The sequence below is a fragment of the Drosophila grimshawi genome, unplaced genomic scaffold (assembly GCF_018153295.1).
Source record: "Drosophila grimshawi isolate 15287-2541.00 unplaced genomic scaffold, ASM1815329v1 contig_311, whole genome shotgun sequence".
NCBI lineage: Eukaryota > Metazoa > Arthropoda > Insecta > Diptera > Drosophilidae > Drosophila > Drosophila grimshawi.
The window spans coordinates 9,997,669-10,016,379 of record NW_025063098.1 but is presented as its reverse complement, the minus strand read 5'-3'; the positions used below and the strand labels follow the sequence as shown (position 1 = coordinate 10,016,379).

At 34.3% G+C, this 18,711-nt stretch overlaps 1 protein-coding gene across 1 annotated transcript; it reads left to right on the top strand.

Annotated features, from left to right (window-relative positions):
- Window positions 1–182: 182 nt before the first annotated feature.
- Window positions 183–18,665, top strand: LOC6563893 (bumetanide-sensitive sodium-(potassium)-chloride cotransporter). The gene is made up of 10 exons (XM_001989761.3): window positions 183–824; window positions 4,603–4,696; window positions 13,679–14,066; window positions 14,139–14,372; window positions 14,543–15,594; window positions 16,110–16,351; window positions 16,426–16,865; window positions 17,514–17,625; window positions 17,929–18,202; window positions 18,270–18,665. The coding sequence occupies exons 1-10, from the start codon at window positions 544–546 to the stop codon at window positions 18,384–18,386; spliced, it is 3,234 nt and encodes a 1,077-aa protein (XP_001989797.1). The 5' UTR covers window positions 183–543; the 3' UTR covers window positions 18,387–18,665.
- The last annotated feature ends 46 nt before the right edge of the window (window positions 18,666–18,711 follow it).

The window sequence follows — 18,711 nt, the reverse complement described above, 5'->3', positions numbered from 1 at the left end:
CACACAGACAAAGGCGCGCTGCGCTTATTTCCCGTACGCCATACGTATTTGATTGGTAATCAAGCTAAAGCCGAAGTAGCGCAAACAGTCAGCAGAATGGTGTCCATAATCAAAAGTCCATAATAATCAAACGGCAAACAGTTAACAGCGCTCAAACGATGTGCGACTGTCAGCGCGTCAAGTTGTAAATTGTAACCGCTGCCGCGTACCGACAACATTTTATTTAGCAAAGTGCTAAAAGAAAAACGTCAATCGTTAATTAATATTTTTTAGTTGAGTGGACCACGCGTTAAATATATGTCCACATTGTATATGGGCAGTTAAACGTTGCTGAAGCTTCGTCGTGTGCACGTCGTCTCCCTTTTTATATCCGTTTAAGCCAAATTTGGCAAAAAGAAAAAAGGAAAGGTCGTGCAGGACCCTAAATTTGCTATGCAAATGTGCGCGTTGAATAACTACATTTAATTAGATTCGCAAAAAAAATTTAAATAAAAATAATAATAAATAAATATATAAATAAAATAAATAATTAAAGTCATAACAATGGCAGATCGTTTTCAAATCTTAAAGGTTAACGGCAATGCCAGTGTGAATGGCGGTTTCGACGAGGAACCCGGTTGCACGAACAACAACAGCAGTGCAGCAAATGCCGAGCTCAATTCAAATGGACCCGCGACAATTGGCGCGGATGAGAATCACCTGCAGCCAAAGGCTGTGGAGGGCTCCGAGAGTCGCCGCACATCTCGTTTATCCTTCCGCGGCTTTGGCCAATTCCTGCGCAAATCGGATACCGAGCGGAAGTTTAGCTTGGCGCAGTTAACAAAGTGAGTGCTGCAAACAAATACAAATATCTTAAATAGATAAAAAAAAATTAAATCTAATGGAAAATTATATTGAAATACTCAAATACCGATAATTTTATGGGGTCTGCTTAAATTTGATTGTACTTTTATTTGCCGTGTGTAATTTTGTGGCTGAAAATATTTGTGTTCTCCATTAACAACGATTTGTTAAACACATTAAACATTTTACATATATTGCAAATTAAATACTTTCAATATCGTCGATTCGTCTCGCTCATAAAATTATTCAGTGCCTAACAGAAGAAAATTAGTAAATATAAACAATGCAAAAAAAAAACACACAAATATAATAATATATTAAGTATTATAAACACTTTTCAATTTAATATCTAATAAATAAATTTTTGAAATTTATGTGAGCCATTATTCTGCCCCGCCAAAACAAATATCAAAAGTGGATCAACAATTCATTAATTAAAATATTAATAGAATTTTGACTGTCATTAAATTAAACAGTTCATTGGGAGTGAATGTAAGTTTAAATGTATTAAATGTGGATTACAATTCTAGTTCACTCACATGATAATATATTGAAACAAAAACAACAATAAATTAACACTATATCGCAAAAGCGTCTGTTTCTCATAACAATTAATTATTGTTCCCGAATTATATATGTGAATTTTTGCCTTTACTAGGCACTTTAGAATTTGCATAATTATTATCGCTTCCATAAAATACGATTTACGTGTAATGACAGATTATAAATTCAGTCCGAGGCTTATTCAAAAACACAGACAGCTAAGAGAGCGCAATTCAAAATAAGAGCCAGGCAATATTTAAATTTAGCAAATTGTCAAATGGCCTCTTAATACCATTTCAATTTTAGCAATGTTCAAAAATCATGAATGCTTATATATGTAAAACTTGAATGAAGGCTCATGCACTACATTTTTGTTTTGTTTTTACTTTAATCACGTAAAAACAACAAAAACTGCAATTGTTTTGCAAAAATAATAAGAAAAAAAATTTATAAATTTCATATCCAAGTGTAAAGATCGGCAACAAGTGTGAACTGGGAAGCTTGAACAGTCTAAAACTTCATCGATAAAAATAATATAATTTTAGACAGACAATTCATTTTGACTCTTAGCTACAATTATACATTTTATTTGAGAAAATACAAAAATGAGCAATTGTTAAGCACATGATAGAACACAAAGTCACGTTTTCGAACCGCAGGTCAAGATCATTTTTATCAAATTAACAGTGCACACATTGCAGTTGATTTCTTATATTTGCAAGTATTTGCATTTGTTTTCTGTTTTGGCTATTTATTTATTTTTATTTTAATTTTGTTTTTCAACAAACAGCTAAATAGAATTCAATTAAAAACATGCCAAGAAGCCGGCCAAAATGTGTAAGCATTCCATTTTACTGAATGAGATGTGGACGTAAATTCAATTTGGAAAAGTTTGCACACGGCAAACAAGTTGCATTAGCAAATCAATAATAAAACTGGGAAACTGCACAAAACTGAATACGAAAACTATTACCGAAATGGCAACATGTTTTCAAAGTCGAGGTGCTCTTATTGTTTTTGTTTTTTGTTGCAACTTGTATTGGTATTCAACTGAAAACAATTTGTGCCACGCATATCTCTCAACTAGATGCGTTTGTCTTGATTCGGTTTCTGGGTTTACCAGCTGATGACCTGTGTGTGATTGTATATAAATATATATAATTGAGCAAACTGAAAGACAAGCACAAATGGATCGAGTGTGGCTGAGTTTTGTCTCCCGCTTGACTTGCTTGCATATTTCTTCTGTTGCAGAGCTAAATCAGCCTAGCTAAATCTCAATCAGAGTCAATAGATCAATAGACACACACACACACACATATTGATATATTTATGTATGTATTTATATATATATAAATGTCTATACCCACACACTTTCAGCATACAATGCAAATTGTTTAGGCACATGACTGAATCATTTAAATATGAGAATTCGAATGCAGTTGCCTCTGCTTTTGCTCTGGCTGCTGCTGTCACTGTCTCAATCTGGTAGTTGAATTGAAAATTAAGAAATCAAAATGAACTCACATCATAAATAGAACACACAAGCCACTTTTAAACAACACATCAATACAGTAAGACACAAAACGCATCAGACTTCTCTCGTTATTGAGCTACATATCTAAACTGCTTTTAAGATCTAATTTGGCAATTTGGGGTATTCACGCAGACACACACATTAACTCTGTACAAGCTGAACTTGACACAATCATTCGTCGATTTCTTGGGAAACCCCCAATGTAGTTCAGGAAAGAATGCAACATTCTTCCGGCTAGTGAGATCATACACTGAAATTTCCTACTCAGGTTAATCTATTCGCCAGACTTCTTGACTTGATCCTTGAGCACTTGAAAAAAAATATCGTCGCTTTATTAACTAAGATTTTTTTCCCTCCACGAATGATATTGGTTTATTAAAATGGAGTCTCTATTGATATAAATAGAGGACTCTGAATTGATTACATGTTGGATCTTAGAAATGACCACTTCCTTAGCATTCAAAATCTTCTTCAGATTATATGATATACAGCAGCCAAGCCCACGAATTACACATAATTGAAGGTGATCGCTTCATAAATAATCAGAATAAATAATCAGAAATTTCTGCTTCACATATATATTGCTTTATCTTTTTTGTTTTGGTTATTTCCATGCATATCGCCATATCCGTTGGATATTTCATTATCTTATTAATAAACATGCATAATAGATTGTTGAATCAGGCGTGCCTTGAACGGCGCTAGATATATATTTTTATTATTATTTATATTTCGATTTATCAAACATTTTGTATCGAATACAATTCTTCCAGTTGTAACTGCTTATCATCGGCAATATAGTTGTTTACCAGCTCGATGTTATTTTCCATCAAAACACGACTCTTTGATTTCATTTTCGAATATTCCACCCTTCTTATGTTTATTTGCATAGTTTATTACTTAGTTAACATCTTAAAATGTTTATACTTTATTACTCACCAAATACAACGTAATTTATCAGTTTTCTACAAAAAGTATGCAACATAAAAATTATTTTCTCTGTCACCAAATTGAATTGCTAATCTAAGAAGTATTTTGTGGAATTTTTTGAAACTTCTGTCGCCTTCCCCTTTGCCTTACATACCACTTGCATACATATTTGGTATTCTTGCGATCTTGTGGCGCCATTGTCTGTTTTTGGTAATCGTTGCACTTACCCCGCTCATTCTTCACATTTGACTTTTGGAATACGCTTTTAAATTATCTCGGGCATGGGATTGGTTTTTGCTGTTTTCGTTTTCAATAAGTAAATATACATACATGATTAAAACAAAAATAAAATGAGATACAGTCGAGCCAGCCAGCCACTCAGTTCAATAGGAACATGAAATGGCTTAAAGGCAATAGTATTTTTCTCATATCGTGAATAATTTCACCATCTTGGCCTTCCCCTTGGGCACCTTGACCATGTGGCTTCCACATTTCTGCTTGTTTTTAATATAGTTGTTGTTCTTCTGCTCATTTTATTGAATCTTTAGCAAGTGTGTATTGTGTGTGGATATCTTTTAGTGAATATTTGTGCTTTGCATGCTGCTGGACACAGTCATGCTGACCGAGGCGATGAGAATTGTTCCGCCGTTTCATCAGTATGGATATATTATAAACTGGCCAACCCCCACTGCACCCCGCACATCAGCAGTCTGTGACAAATTGGCTAATCGGATTCTGTCTTTGTTTTGCAGGGAAACACTTCCGCGCCTGGACAACTATCGCATATCAATGCGCAATTTGAAACGGCCCTCAATCGGCGAACTTCAAGGCGAGGCAGCTGATCAGGTAAGAGAGTGTTTTTTTTTGAGCAGTGACAAATTGAAAATGTTAACTGAAATAATGTCATACATTCAGAAAAAACGTCGAACTGAATTTGGAAAATCTCCAGAAAGTAGTTCTTGTCGTTATCTATAAAAATAAAATATAAATTTCTTAAAGCTTCCTTTCTTTATTTAGAAATATATTTCTGATTAATACAAAATATTTCTAAAACGTTGAAATGTAATTTTCTAGGTTTAAAATGTTTGTAAATGTGAAATCTTAATTTTCTATAATAATAGCAACAATAAAGGTAAAATTTACGGTGAAATTAAGACGAAAAGATAAAACTTTCTACATTTCAGAAATATTCTTTTTGATTAATAAGCTAACTTACCCATGGTGTCAAATTATGGCGATTTTCTAAACTTCAGTGCTATTTTTTCCGAGTGTATATTTGTTACACCTGTAATTAGCATGGGGCTTGCAAAATAATGCGTTAGATTAGCAATAGATTAGTAATACAAAGTTTTATAACACATTAACACATAATATATAAATGTAAGAGATGAATACCAGCAACTATAATTAAATATATAATTTATATATAAGCTATAAAAATCACTTTCAATTTATCCTTTTGGGTTAGTTCAATTGTGTGATACCATTCTAAAACAATAACAATAACATTAATTCAAGTTCAACAAATGTTCTAGCAAATAAAAAACTTACCATTTGTCATTCAGACATAAAAGGCATTCCAGACCATCGTAACATACGTCATTTGAATTTAAGTGTAATCATTTTGTCAGACACAATAAACTTATCACATAAACTGCTCATAATTGGGTCATTATCGACTCTAAGCATACTTAAAATCGTAATGGCAACAAGTGAAAAATACTGCACATGAAATACTCTTGCAGAAAAGTATTAAAAATTAATATGTAAGCTTTTAATAATTATGAATATTTTAATACAAATATTAGTTGCTGTAAATGTACTTAGCAAAATCACTACATTTTTGTGTCTCAGTCTTTTGCCATCTGCATCTAGTTATTTGTATTTTGAAAATATTTCAACTGCTTAAATAATAATCAGTTCAAATCGTAAACCGCTTATATCTAAGAACATAAAATACATATAAATATAAAAGAATAATATACATTCATGTACTTATACAGACAAAACTCAGTCCAGCAAGAAATCAAAATTGTACTACTTTCCATATTCGTATATTGACAGCGATTTATCAATAATTATGGGCTAGATTATACCCTGTCCTCACGCTAAATGTACTGCTGTAAGAAATCATATATATGAGAATATTGATATAAAATATTCATATATGTATATACCATATTATTATTATTTTTATCTTGTTTTTATTTCGACATGAACTTGTTACAGAAAGTTACAAATCAAATTTGTTAAAGGTTTCAGCTGCCACAAATTAGAGGGTATTTGACGAAAACAAACACACTTTACTCTCTGTATTTTATAAGTGTTTGCACATTATTTATTAACACGATATCGTTATTTATTTACTTGAAAAATGTTCAAATTTTCAATGAGTCTTCCGTGACGTATGCGCAATATTATTTCGTATACTCATCTATTGGCAAATGGTGTTGTGCCGATGACGTAGCCAGTTCATCATTAACTCATTATTGTGGTATACCTTTGCCAAGGTCATTCGCAAGCTATGCGACGCCTTATCTTCATTCATTTGAGTGGCGGACTGAGGCTAAGGAGTACCCTCCAGATGCACACTTAGTCAGAGTTACAGTTTTAATGCTTATCGCCAAAGCCAAAACCAAGGCAATAAATTTTATGCGACTATTGCGTCTATTCGCATATTCCTTAATTAATTCACTGTTGGCTACCGTAGCGGCTTTGTTGCATAGCGTCAACGTGGCGTATGATAGATATCGTAAAAATTACATTACAGCGCCGGGTGGCTCATTAAGGGAATACCAACGAAATCGCCACATAAAATATAATGGATTCGGCTGCTTAAAGTGTGCGTCGCAGACGAGCTCAACTAGTAATTATTACAGCAGATAACAAATTTTTGTGAAATTAGATATATGTAAATACACATAATACTACTGCAGACAAACACATGTTCAAATAACAGATGCTAATATCTAGTGAATGAGATATAATCAATGAAAAATCTATTCAGTTATATTTGATGATGTCCGCTAAAGGGAAACCTTATTATCGAGTTGAGTTATTTTCGTCAAATATTTGATAAAACAGCTGTCAAAGCAGCAACTAATTTGCCAATTGTTCATTAAATATTAGAAATGTTACATTGTTGGGAGAAAAAGTCTTTCTACTGTTTTTATTGGAAAAGTGCGAATTTAAATTTGTTTTCGATCTGTTTGAAGACACGCTGAACCCATAAAAAATGATAAAAAGAATAAGTAAGTAAAAGAAAGTTGTATGTAAAAGCATCTCCAACCCAATAAAGTACATATACTCTTAGCCGATCTTAGAGTCTTTCAGAGTTGTGAGCTGCAACTCAATTTAAAAGTAAAACGTTTCGATTATGTATTTATGCTTTTGAATTCGAATCTAAAGATTTATAAGTGTTAAAAATCCACCCTATTTTTTGTACACCTGCTTATCGGACTTCAAGAATTTATTCGATTTTTACTTCAATAAATTAAAAAAAAAAAAAATGAAAGACAAAAAAAAAAAAATAAAGACTTAAAAACATATCTTAGAAAGCCTTAAGCGTTGAAATCGAATTTATATGCACGATAATCTGATTAGGAACCATAAAAAAAAATAATATATATATTTATATATATATATATATATATATATATATATATATACGATTTTAGAGCTTTGGTAGACATGAAATGTTTTCGTTTATAAATCTTTTTTGAAAATGTTGAAATACTCAACATCCAAGAAATGTATAAATACATGCATATACATTCAAAAAGGAGCACAGTTAATTTTCTAAAACTATTAAATATTTATTACGTATCAAGCGTACTAAGTGGATGTGTGTAAGTTGTTTGTGCTTATTGCCACGCAGTTGGCAATGGGGTGTCATTTGAACATGTGTCTTGAAAGATGACACCAAGGATGGCCTTAAAGCCAAATTAATTGTCAACAAAATGGTTGGAGCCTTGCAGCGCCACATGTTACATTGTTTTAACTGGCCACCCAACCAGCGCCGCACACAACCACTTTACAACACACAACCACTTCATAAAACACAGCCACATCGATAACAAATAAAAAAAAATAAAAAACATTGTTAGAACGCATTGCTCGAGCCAGTCAACAGTCGAGACAAGTGTGAAAAATTTACACTGCGCGCACTCGTATCATTAAAATTGACAGGAGCAAGAGCCGCCAACAGATGGCGCTGTCGCTGGTCGCATCGATCGACGTCAATTTTCATAGCAAGCCAGAGTGCTTGGAAGAATTGTATTAAAGCTGCTGCTTGTCAAAGCCCCCCAACTTGCCTGTCAGCACCTGTCAAGAGTGTTGACAGTTTTGCCAATGCGATAAGCGTTCACTTGAAAAATTATTATCAAACAACTCTTAATAAATTAAAATGTGCCAGCCACTAGAAAAATGCCAAAATGTAATCGAACCAGTTCGCAGCAGTTTTTCTTTTTCTTTTTTTTTTTGAAGAGCATTTTTTTTTGACATATTTCTAATAACACTTTCACATTTTCAAGTGCACATAATTAATCAAATTTGGTGATTATCCCATGTGATTTTCAATCAGATATTGTACATATCTCTATACGTACAGACATAAGTACTAAGTATTACGTATGTATAGTGATAGAGAACCGATTAAAAAAAAATAACCCTGTTATCAATTCGGAACTTGAACAATGACTTCTGTCTGAGATTTGATTTAATGTTTCGAGTGTCGGAAATTGGATGTCATGCTTATGTAAGGCGACCATGAGAATGCAAAAAAACAAACACATTCAAAAAGTATTAAATGATATGGGCTTGATTTTCTTATTGTGAAGTGGAGCTGGGGCCTTTAGTGAAAATAGTTTTTGATCAACATTAGTACAGTAATATATTATAAAATATGGGGTTGCATTTCGCAATTTCGAAGAACATAAGTATAAAAATAAAATTTCTAAAATCGGGCTGCTGTTATTGCCAAAATCAACTCATTATTTATCTTCTACAGTACATCTTTATAGAGGAAAACACTGTTCAGAAGAATCTTTTGAAAATTATATGATTACTCATTAATTTGTCTGTGAAAGTGCTATCTTTATGATTTTTCATAATTTATTTAATGAAAGTGTTTTTATGCCCCCTCAATTCCATAAATAAGACTAATTTTTACCAAAACAAACTTTATTTGTTTTGATGTTTAGTGTTCTGTAAATTTATTTTTATGTGACTGAAATAGACATAGAAGTCTGTGATAAGCACAGAATTTGGTGAAATTTTTTCTTCTGCAGCTATATACAAAATATTGAAATTTCGTGGTAAAAATTTGATTGCTTGTGATTGAAACGAAAAAAAATATAAGAAATATTTTTATGATTATTAATACTTTTCTCTACTTTGAGAAATTTATTTATTTTTATTTATTTATTTTATCATAAAGTATTTTAAATAAGGCACACCTAATCGAGTGTGTATAATTAAAACAGAATACTTAATTAGCACAGCGGCCAATTAACACTGATTTCCATTCTCAATTTAACGCTTGAATAGATTAATTTCTTATTAAAAATATATGCTCATGAAAAAAATAATACTTGAACGTATTATATTCAAAATTTTCAAAAATAGTTTTGAATGGTACCACGCTGCATGTGAGCAATTCACAGTTCTGTGTTTACATCATCAGCAGCGCCTGTGGGGCATTTGTATAGACTCGTGGAAATGCAATGAGCGGCATTTTCCGATTTGTGTTTTGTTTTGTGTTTATTCATTTGAATTGCGCTTGGTGCTGCACTTGCCCGGCATTGTTATAATTACAATTCTAATTTGCAATTCATATCAAAAGAGTCGTTGCTATTTTTACACCATTTATCGATTCCCATATGCGATTTCTCGAATCGTTTGCCCGAACACAACAATAACAATTGCAATTTTGCTATTCTTCACTCATATGCGCAATTCAATATATCAGAAAATAATCCTATGGTTCTTAAAATTCGAGGTTTTCTCAGGTAACAATAATTAATCATTTTTGTTTATATGTGCTTTATTGGCCCATCAAACTTATTAAGAACATGGTCTTTAAACCGTAATGCATTATTTAAATGGAACATTTATAGGTGGGAATGGTTTTCTTCAATTTGGACAGAGACTAAAGAATCTTTATTGAAAACGCAGTCTTATGAAAAGGAGAAGTTGAATTAAAAATGAAAGAAAAAGAAATACAATAAATAGTGTAATAAAGTATCTCAAGACTTCTTATACCCTGCAACAATTAAAAATAAGTAATTAATTTGTACAAATGTATGCATCAAAAGTCATCTCTGATGCCATAAAGAATATATTCTTTTAATCGGAATTGGCATCAAATTCGTTGATTTAAATTGTCCATTAAAATCAATATGTTTTCATTAAAAGTTAAGGTTTGATTAATCTCTCAAACTAAAATCACTGCCACAAAGTTATCGATTAAATGCACAACTAAATCTTCTTAGAAAGGTATTCCAAGTGTCCATTAAAGCTTGATTTGTACTCTATTACATCTAAACAATGTTCGATGCCATTATTGTCATTAAGTTATCTATTAAACTTGTCTCACACAGGACTTGTGTCTCAATCCACGCCATTTCGCTCGAAGGTTCAATTTGCCACTTGTTATCAACTGTCTGATGCATTCTCAAACCGATTCCACTTTCACAATCTTCGTGTAGATACATGTGTCTATCCATATATGTATGTCTGTATGCCACAAAGCGCAATTTCAATTCCAATTCCAATTCCGTGTGCGCGTGCAAAAAAAAAAAAAAAATAATAATAATAAAAAAAATATTCCACGCTTGGGCAAACGAAAAGCGGCTTTAACTAAACTAAATTAAATTACCCCGGCCAGCGCCATTCAAGCAAGCAACGTGGACGTCTGTCTGTCTCTCCGTCCGTTCGTCTGCATCCGTTTGTGGGGATAGTGTGTATGAGACTGGCACCCAGTGGGTGTGTTTGAGTGCTTGCTTGTGTGTATCTGTCTGCGTGTCTGGCTACCCGCCGCTCAGCGCCGCCAAAAATGTGTAAACAATCAACATTGACCACCCATGGGGAGCCAGAGCCAGGATCCAGGACCCAGGAGCTTTCCCCGGACCCAAGCCGAGTAACCAACCAACGGCTTGGGGTCCATACCGAATGGGAGAATGGGGTGTGTTCGATGTCACAAAATATGAAGTGAAGTCCTGGCGCGTCCTGTTGAGTCCTGTTAAGTGGCGACACAACGCGCCCTCCCCACTTTTTTAAAAAACACTCAATTATGTGAGCAAACAATAAAATAGATAATCAACCGTCTATTATCCAAAGTTTACTCCAATAATATGACTAACCAATAGCAGTCGTGTATACTCGCAAAATAGATTAATTTATCGCCATTGTTAAAGCACTCAGACAGCAAATTAAATTTCATTTCATTTTTATATTGTTGACTTTTTTTTAAGTTACGAATATTTGTTTTCATCCAAATCTTCGCAAATTGTAGTAATTACATCAATATTATCTTTATAATTGTTAAGAAACATAAATACAAAAAAGTTCACATTTGTATACTAAGTTGTCGAAAAGTTTAAAACTTGTGAGAAACTATCGAAAGTACTGAAACCGTAAGGAACACAATGTAAAAGGATAATAAATAAATAAAATATAATAAATTTGTGTATATATATATATAGTTTTAAATGTAAAGTTTTTCATAAATTTACACATTTTTAAATCTTCTAAGTATTCACTTAAGGAAAATATTTGAAAATTGCTAAATAATTCAAAAGTGAAATAAAACTTTACTTTAAGTGATAAAAACTCAAATATATATATACATATGTCCGTCCACTTTGCATATGCCCTATAAATACTTGCATTTAGTAAGTTTTATCTGTCGACATTTAAATATTTTAGAAATTTGTACTTTGCACATTATGATTGAAAATAATTAAAATCAGTCGCACAGAAAAATCGCAAGAAGTTATTAATAGCTTATATTTATTTGGAAGACGATATACAAAAGTAAATATAGATAAATATAGACCAACTGAACACATTTTCAACGCTGCCAACTACTCAATTAGCACAGCCGATAATGGATGTTGATTTCAACTCTGAATTTTTGGCTAGGTTCAAAAAATCGATATTGACTCGTTTCTTGGGCCTCTTTATGCAATTCTCGCATAGGTCTAAAACCAATGTTAATTAATTATTATGACGCTGTTTCTGACAATGTGACGGTAAATGTCAAAAATATATAGGAAATACCCTGACACAGATATATTTAATTGTATGTTAATTGGAGCAGAGTTAAGGAAAGAGTTACAGAGGCAGACATAAAAAGATACAATCAAAACAGTAATAAAGCTGGCTATGCTTTTTGGTATTACATTTTTAATATGTCTTCTAGAATCAGTTATATGTTAGCGGAGATAGTCTGCGTGGAATCGAAGTCTTTCTTTCGAGAAAAGTAAGTTTGAGTAGCATTGGAGGTATTTACATCATATTCCCATAATTGTGGGACTGTGAAGACACTTCCAAAATAGCAATGTCTTAAGTATATATGGGCAGAGTCAAGGAATTACAGCATTTATATTCATTACATTTTAACTCTCATCAGATTACATAATTGATAAGGAGTTTTGTAGAAACAAGAACTAGAACTGTAAGGTGAGATCATTCGAGATGTTTAGTTTAAATAAATACATTGATTTTCACTATTTAAAACACTTGGCAGGACTGGTATAAATACGTAAGTCAAGCGGATTCTCCTATTATAAACTTAATTGTCAATTAGATGTCCACTTTAGATGTTCACACTTGTGACTTATGCAAATTATTATTTAAGTAAATGTTGGCTTTTACCTGCGTCACTGATGATATCTGTGGCTGCGTTTGGTCTTTAGCACTTTTGACATTTCATTAATATATAGCACATGGTATATTTGTCAACCAACTTAACAATACACATTAATCCGTAGAGGAAATATAAGTACTTAAATAAATATAAATTAATTTAAGTTGATATATTTATTTAACACATAAGCAATAAGTTGCAGCATTGACGTCAAGTAGTTAATTCTTAGACTGGGGCAATTATCATTCAAATGCGTCATTTAAAATGATTAACATGTACAATTTACTGTTAATCTGTACTTATATTTCCAACACAAACAAATTATTTATTTCTCGATAATCATGTTATTTTTTTTTAAAAGTTTCCATATCATTTATCAATATCAATAATGCAAGTTTTGTTACTGATAATAGGAATACAGCCTAGTCTTTTCAATATGAAATAAAAAGGGGAAAACCCATATAAATTAGAATAATCATAATATTTATTTAAATGAAAACCAAATTAAAAGTGCAAAGAATATGTAAGCTGAAATACTTGTTTCATTTTAATATAAACAGCATAAATATTGTATACATAAAATAATAATAAATAATAAGCTATTTTGCTCATTTATTTTTTATGTGTGAACGCATTAGTCGACATTAAATAAATAAATTCTTTAAAATTAAACATTTTGAGTAAATTCAACTAAAGAATGTAAAATTCAATTTTTTGTAATATACAGATAAAAAAAAAAGCAACTGATTAAAATGGTAATAAACACTAAGCGCAAAGTAGGAATTGGAATGAATTTCCGCTTCATTTTGTTTAGGCACATTAACATTTATTTAAATTATAATTATTTATATTATTTAAACAAAAATATTTCTTAAGATTTTTGAAAATCTCTAAATAATTAATAAACATTGTTTAACGAGTTATTGTCCTATCTTCTGTTTTATTTAACTCATCCATAGAGCATAACCATACCAGATGCGGCAGAGCCAGAGCCAACTGGCGGTCATATTAAGCTCGGATGGATAGTCGGCGTGCTCATACCATGTCTACTCAACATTTGGGGCGTCATGCTCTTCCTGCGCCTCAGTTGGGTCGTCGCCGAGGCCGGCATTATACTTTCATTAGCTATAATCGCCGTTGCTACCGTGGTCTGTGTTATAACCACACTATCCCTGTCCGCGATTAGCACGAACGGTGAGGTGAAGGGCGGTGGCGTCTACTTCATCATTTCCCGCTCACTTGGCCCCGAATTTGGTGCATCCGTTGGAGTGGTTTTTGCATTTGCCAACGCAGTTTCAGCATCAATGAACACAATTGGTTTCTGCGAATCGCTGAATGTGCTGCTGAGTGAGTATTGATTGAATCTTGATTTGACTCCTAAAATGAATTCATTACAATTCATGCTTGTGATTCTTGCAGAGAACAACGGTCTTATTATCGTTGACAACGGCATCAATGATATACGCATTGTGGGCTCCGTAACGCTCCTGGTCCTGATACTGATCTGTTGCGTCGGCATGGAATGGGAGACCAAGGCGCAGAATTTTCTCATTGTCACCATTGTCCTGGCCATAGTCAATTTTATAATTGGTGCTGCGATTGGACCGCGAGGAAATGTGAACCTAATATCCAAGGGATTTGTGGGCTTCTCCTGTAAGTAGATAAATAACTTAAATCATTTAGTACGCTTTCCAAAAATCGAGAAAAATCATTAAACTGAAATTGAAAATATCTGCATGTTTTTCCTTTTATTTTTGGAATTTGTTTCGTAATTTTTGATCAAATATCTAACTCGTTGCTAACTTTTTTCATTTATTCGACAGGGTCCACATTTAAGGAGAACTTTGGCTCGGACTTTCGTTATGCGGAGGGCGTCAATCACGACATCTTCAGTGTGTTTGCCATCTTCTTTCCGAGTGTGACGGGCATTCAGGCGGGCGCCAATATCTGTGGCGATCTGAAGGATGCCGGCGCAGCGATACCGAAGGGTACATTTTGGGCACTGCTCCTTTCGATGACATCCTATGCATTCTTTGTGCTGTTCGCTGGCGGCGCTGCTGCTCGCGATGCATCCGGCTTGCCGCAGGATCTGATTAATGGCACCCTTGTGACGTCAGAGCTGCCCTGCATGAAGGACCACAGCTGCCCCTGGGGTCTGTTCAACTCCTACGAGATGATGCAGCTGATGTCACTCTGGGGACCGCTCATCTATGCTGGCTGCTTTGCAGCAACGCTCAGCACGGCGCTTACGAATCTGTTGTCTGTGCCGCGCCTAGTTCAAGCTCTCGGCATTGATCAGATCTATCCGGGTCTGATATTCTTCTCGAAGCCGTATGGCAAGCATGGCGAACCCTATCGCGGCTATGTGCTCACATTCTTTATATCGGCGAGCTTCCTGCTGATTGGCCAACTGAATCTGATTGCACCGCTCATCTCCACATTCTATCTGGCCTCCTATGCTCTGATCAACTTTTGCACATTCCATGCGGCGTTCGTCAGACCCCTCGGATGGAGGCCCACCTTCAAGTACTACAATGCCTGGATCAGTCTGTTCGGCTTTGCCATGTGCGTGGGAATCATGTTCCTTATCAATTATGTGGCAGCGATTATCACCTTTGGCATCATCTTTGCCCTCTATCTAGTGGTCATGTACCGAAAACCGGATGCCAATTGGGGATCCACGACACAGGCGCAACAATACAAGGCCGCCCTTATGGCTGTCCATCGGTTGCAAAACGTCTCGGATCACGTCAAGAACTATCATCCCCAGGTGCTGGTTCTCGCCGGAGATCCAAAGACTCGCCCGCCTCTCATCGACTTTGGCTATATGCTCACCAAGAACAACTCGCTTATGTTTGTTGGCAATATTATTCCGGTGAGTTTATACAGTCTTCTCGTAATATAATTTGATAGCTCAGTTAAGCTTTAATATTATCGAACATATTCAAATCTTAAATGTTTGCAAACAAAATCAACAAATAAAATAAAGTTTTTGTTAATTTTATGCAACACGCACATTTTTTACAGTCCAGCTCAATTTACACTTTTAACAAAGGAATTAATACATATTTTGTATTTTGGACATAATATTTACATTTTGTTTTGAAATTCACAAGTTATTATCTTCACACCTATTTTACTGTCCAGGCGGTGTATATGTATAACTTTATAGTCTTTGCGTCTATTTAAGAGAAAACAGAATTTAAGGATTGACAATCTGAAATTCGTACAGTTGTAATTAATATTAAAAATATAAAAACAAATGCATATTTCCAATTATAATAAAAATGTAACCCACTAGACAATTACTAGAAAATATATGAATATATATGTATATATGAATATATATAGATATAATAGTAATAATATAATTATATATTTAATAATCAGGTACGCGTTGGCTACAAGAATCGCCAGACTCTGATGAAGGATGGCCAGAAATATTTGGATGCTCGCAAAATCAAAGCATTCTACAACGTGATCGATGGCTTTAGCATAGAGGATGGCATAAATGCACTGATCAAGTCCACGGGATTTGGAAAAATGTCACCCAACATTGTGCTAGTGGGCTATAAGGCCGACTGGAATCGCTGCCAGAAGGAGGAGGTGGAGAGCTACTTTGCCATATTGCAGTGAGTAAAAACAATGAAAATACTAAACGATTAATAAATGGTTGCTTATTTGTACCCCATTTCCATTCAAATAGTAACGCCTTCTCGCAGCGCATGGGAGTGGCATTGTTACGCCTGCCCAATGGGCTGGACTTCTCCGAACTGACGCCCGAAGTGACAATGCCAGCCAACAATTTGGGCCACATGCACACGGCGAATGCACAAGGATTTACCAACGAACTGATTCCAGCAGCGACAGCTGCCTCCGATCTGCTGCACATCGATTCGAATCTGAATCTGGCAGGTATGGACAATCCCAGTCCCAATTCCACCTACACCATGCCACAGCCGGCGCCCATGCCGAACATGCAGCACAACTCGCACAGCTACAAGGTGAACAATAGTGATGGTGACGTCACTTACCTAACCAAAGGTGGCTCCGAGGTGCCAAAGACTGTTCTGGATGCCATGACGGTATTTACACGCAAGCAGCCCAAGGGCACCATCGATGTTTTCTGGCTGTACGATGATGGTGGTAAGTCATAAAAACACCTACACTCAGAGATAAAAAGGCTTGTCTAAATTTAAGTAAAACCCTCATAGAATATCTACAGTTTCATTTTTGCAACTTGAAAAAACTGTTGAGTTTTATTTATTACATTTGGTTTTAATACAAAAGGATTATTGAATCCAGTATTAACTTAATTGAAACTTGGAATATTTTCGCATTTTTGAGGCTGGATCGGATAACTATTTTATAAAGCTGCGTAGGAGGGATCGGCTGAATGATTAGCTCTTTTACCATAATGAATCTGATAATGAAATTTAAGTGAGTTGCCTAGCTAAGATATGAAATCTTTTAATATAGGTGCTAAAAGCTTAATTTGAGAACTTAAATTTGGGATTCCAGTTGATTTTTATTATTATTATATTAGTTTAGTTATATTTCTAGGTGCTATCAAAATTGATTTAATACTTCAATTTAAATTAAGAATTAAATGTTTTACAAGTAAATAATATCAAGTTTATCAACGAGGAAATCATGTTTCCCAATATTTTATTTTTTTACGCCCGAGCGAGTACTATATTTTTTGAGTGTACATGTACATGCACATATAAATATTTATAAATATAAATATATATCTTTATTGCATTGTTGATGAATTTAAATGCTAATTGGCAGGCCTTACTATTCTGTTGCCCTATATCATCTCAATGCGCTCGCATTGGCAGAATTCGAAGCTGCGCATCTTTACCATGTGTCATGGCAAGGACGAGGAGCAGGAGGAGAAGAGGTAAGTCAATATAATTAATTACAAGTTGTCCTTCAACACATGAAAAAATAAAATAAAAAATAGTAGTAACTACAGATAGCATTTATACTTTTTAAAAATGCATTTCTTGATAAAAGACAATATTTGTAAACAAAATAGAAGAAAAAATTACACATTTCTAATTATAAGAAAAACATTTTCCAATATTTAGAAATTATTTGAAAACAAAAAAAAACAAAAAAAAACCTTGTAATTTTTAGGCAGTTTTTTCTCAGTGTATGATAATGGTAATATATTTAGTAACAAGTAATATTGTTCACACAGCATGGCTAGTCTGCTGACCAAATTCCGTATCAAATACTCAGAGCTGATTATGCTCAAGGGCGTCTCCGAGCAGCCGCGTCCAGACACAATGCTGAGGCACAAACACCTCATCGAGCCCTTCCGTCGCAGTGCACACAACGAGTTCGGCATCACCGACGAAGAACTGTTCGGAATGGCTGAGAAGACAGCGCGCCAGTTGCGCATCCATGAGCTGGTCGTCATGCATTCATTGGACGCATCTCTGGTGGTTATGTCGCTGCCAATGCCGCGCAAGGTGAGTACTCTAGCTCGAGCCGCCGATTAGCTAATGACTAATGACGATTCCATTATCTCGATTTCAGGAGGCAATTTCAGCACCACTTTATATGTCATGGCTGGAAATGCTGACGTCAGACATCAAGTGTCCAGTGGCACTGGCGCGTGGCAATCAGACACCGGTGCTAACACTTTACTCTTAAGGCCAAGCCAACATTTTCCAGTTCGAGTACAATTTAGTATTATTAGCGTTTAGGCGTTCAAGTTCCGTGTATAAAAACACATTTTTTTACAAAAATAGAAGCAAACAACAGAAAAAAATCAAATTCCCCAAACAACTTGATAGTCCCTAGAACGTACGTTTATAGCCATAGCTTATAAGTTGATTACGAACTATACTGGTTATGAATACTATTCTAAATTAATTCAATAATAATAAAAACAATTATGCGATTTGTGGTATTTCTAAGCCAGTTAACGAACTTCAGCGAATCTTCATTGTGGTCAGCAGTCAACATGCATAATATG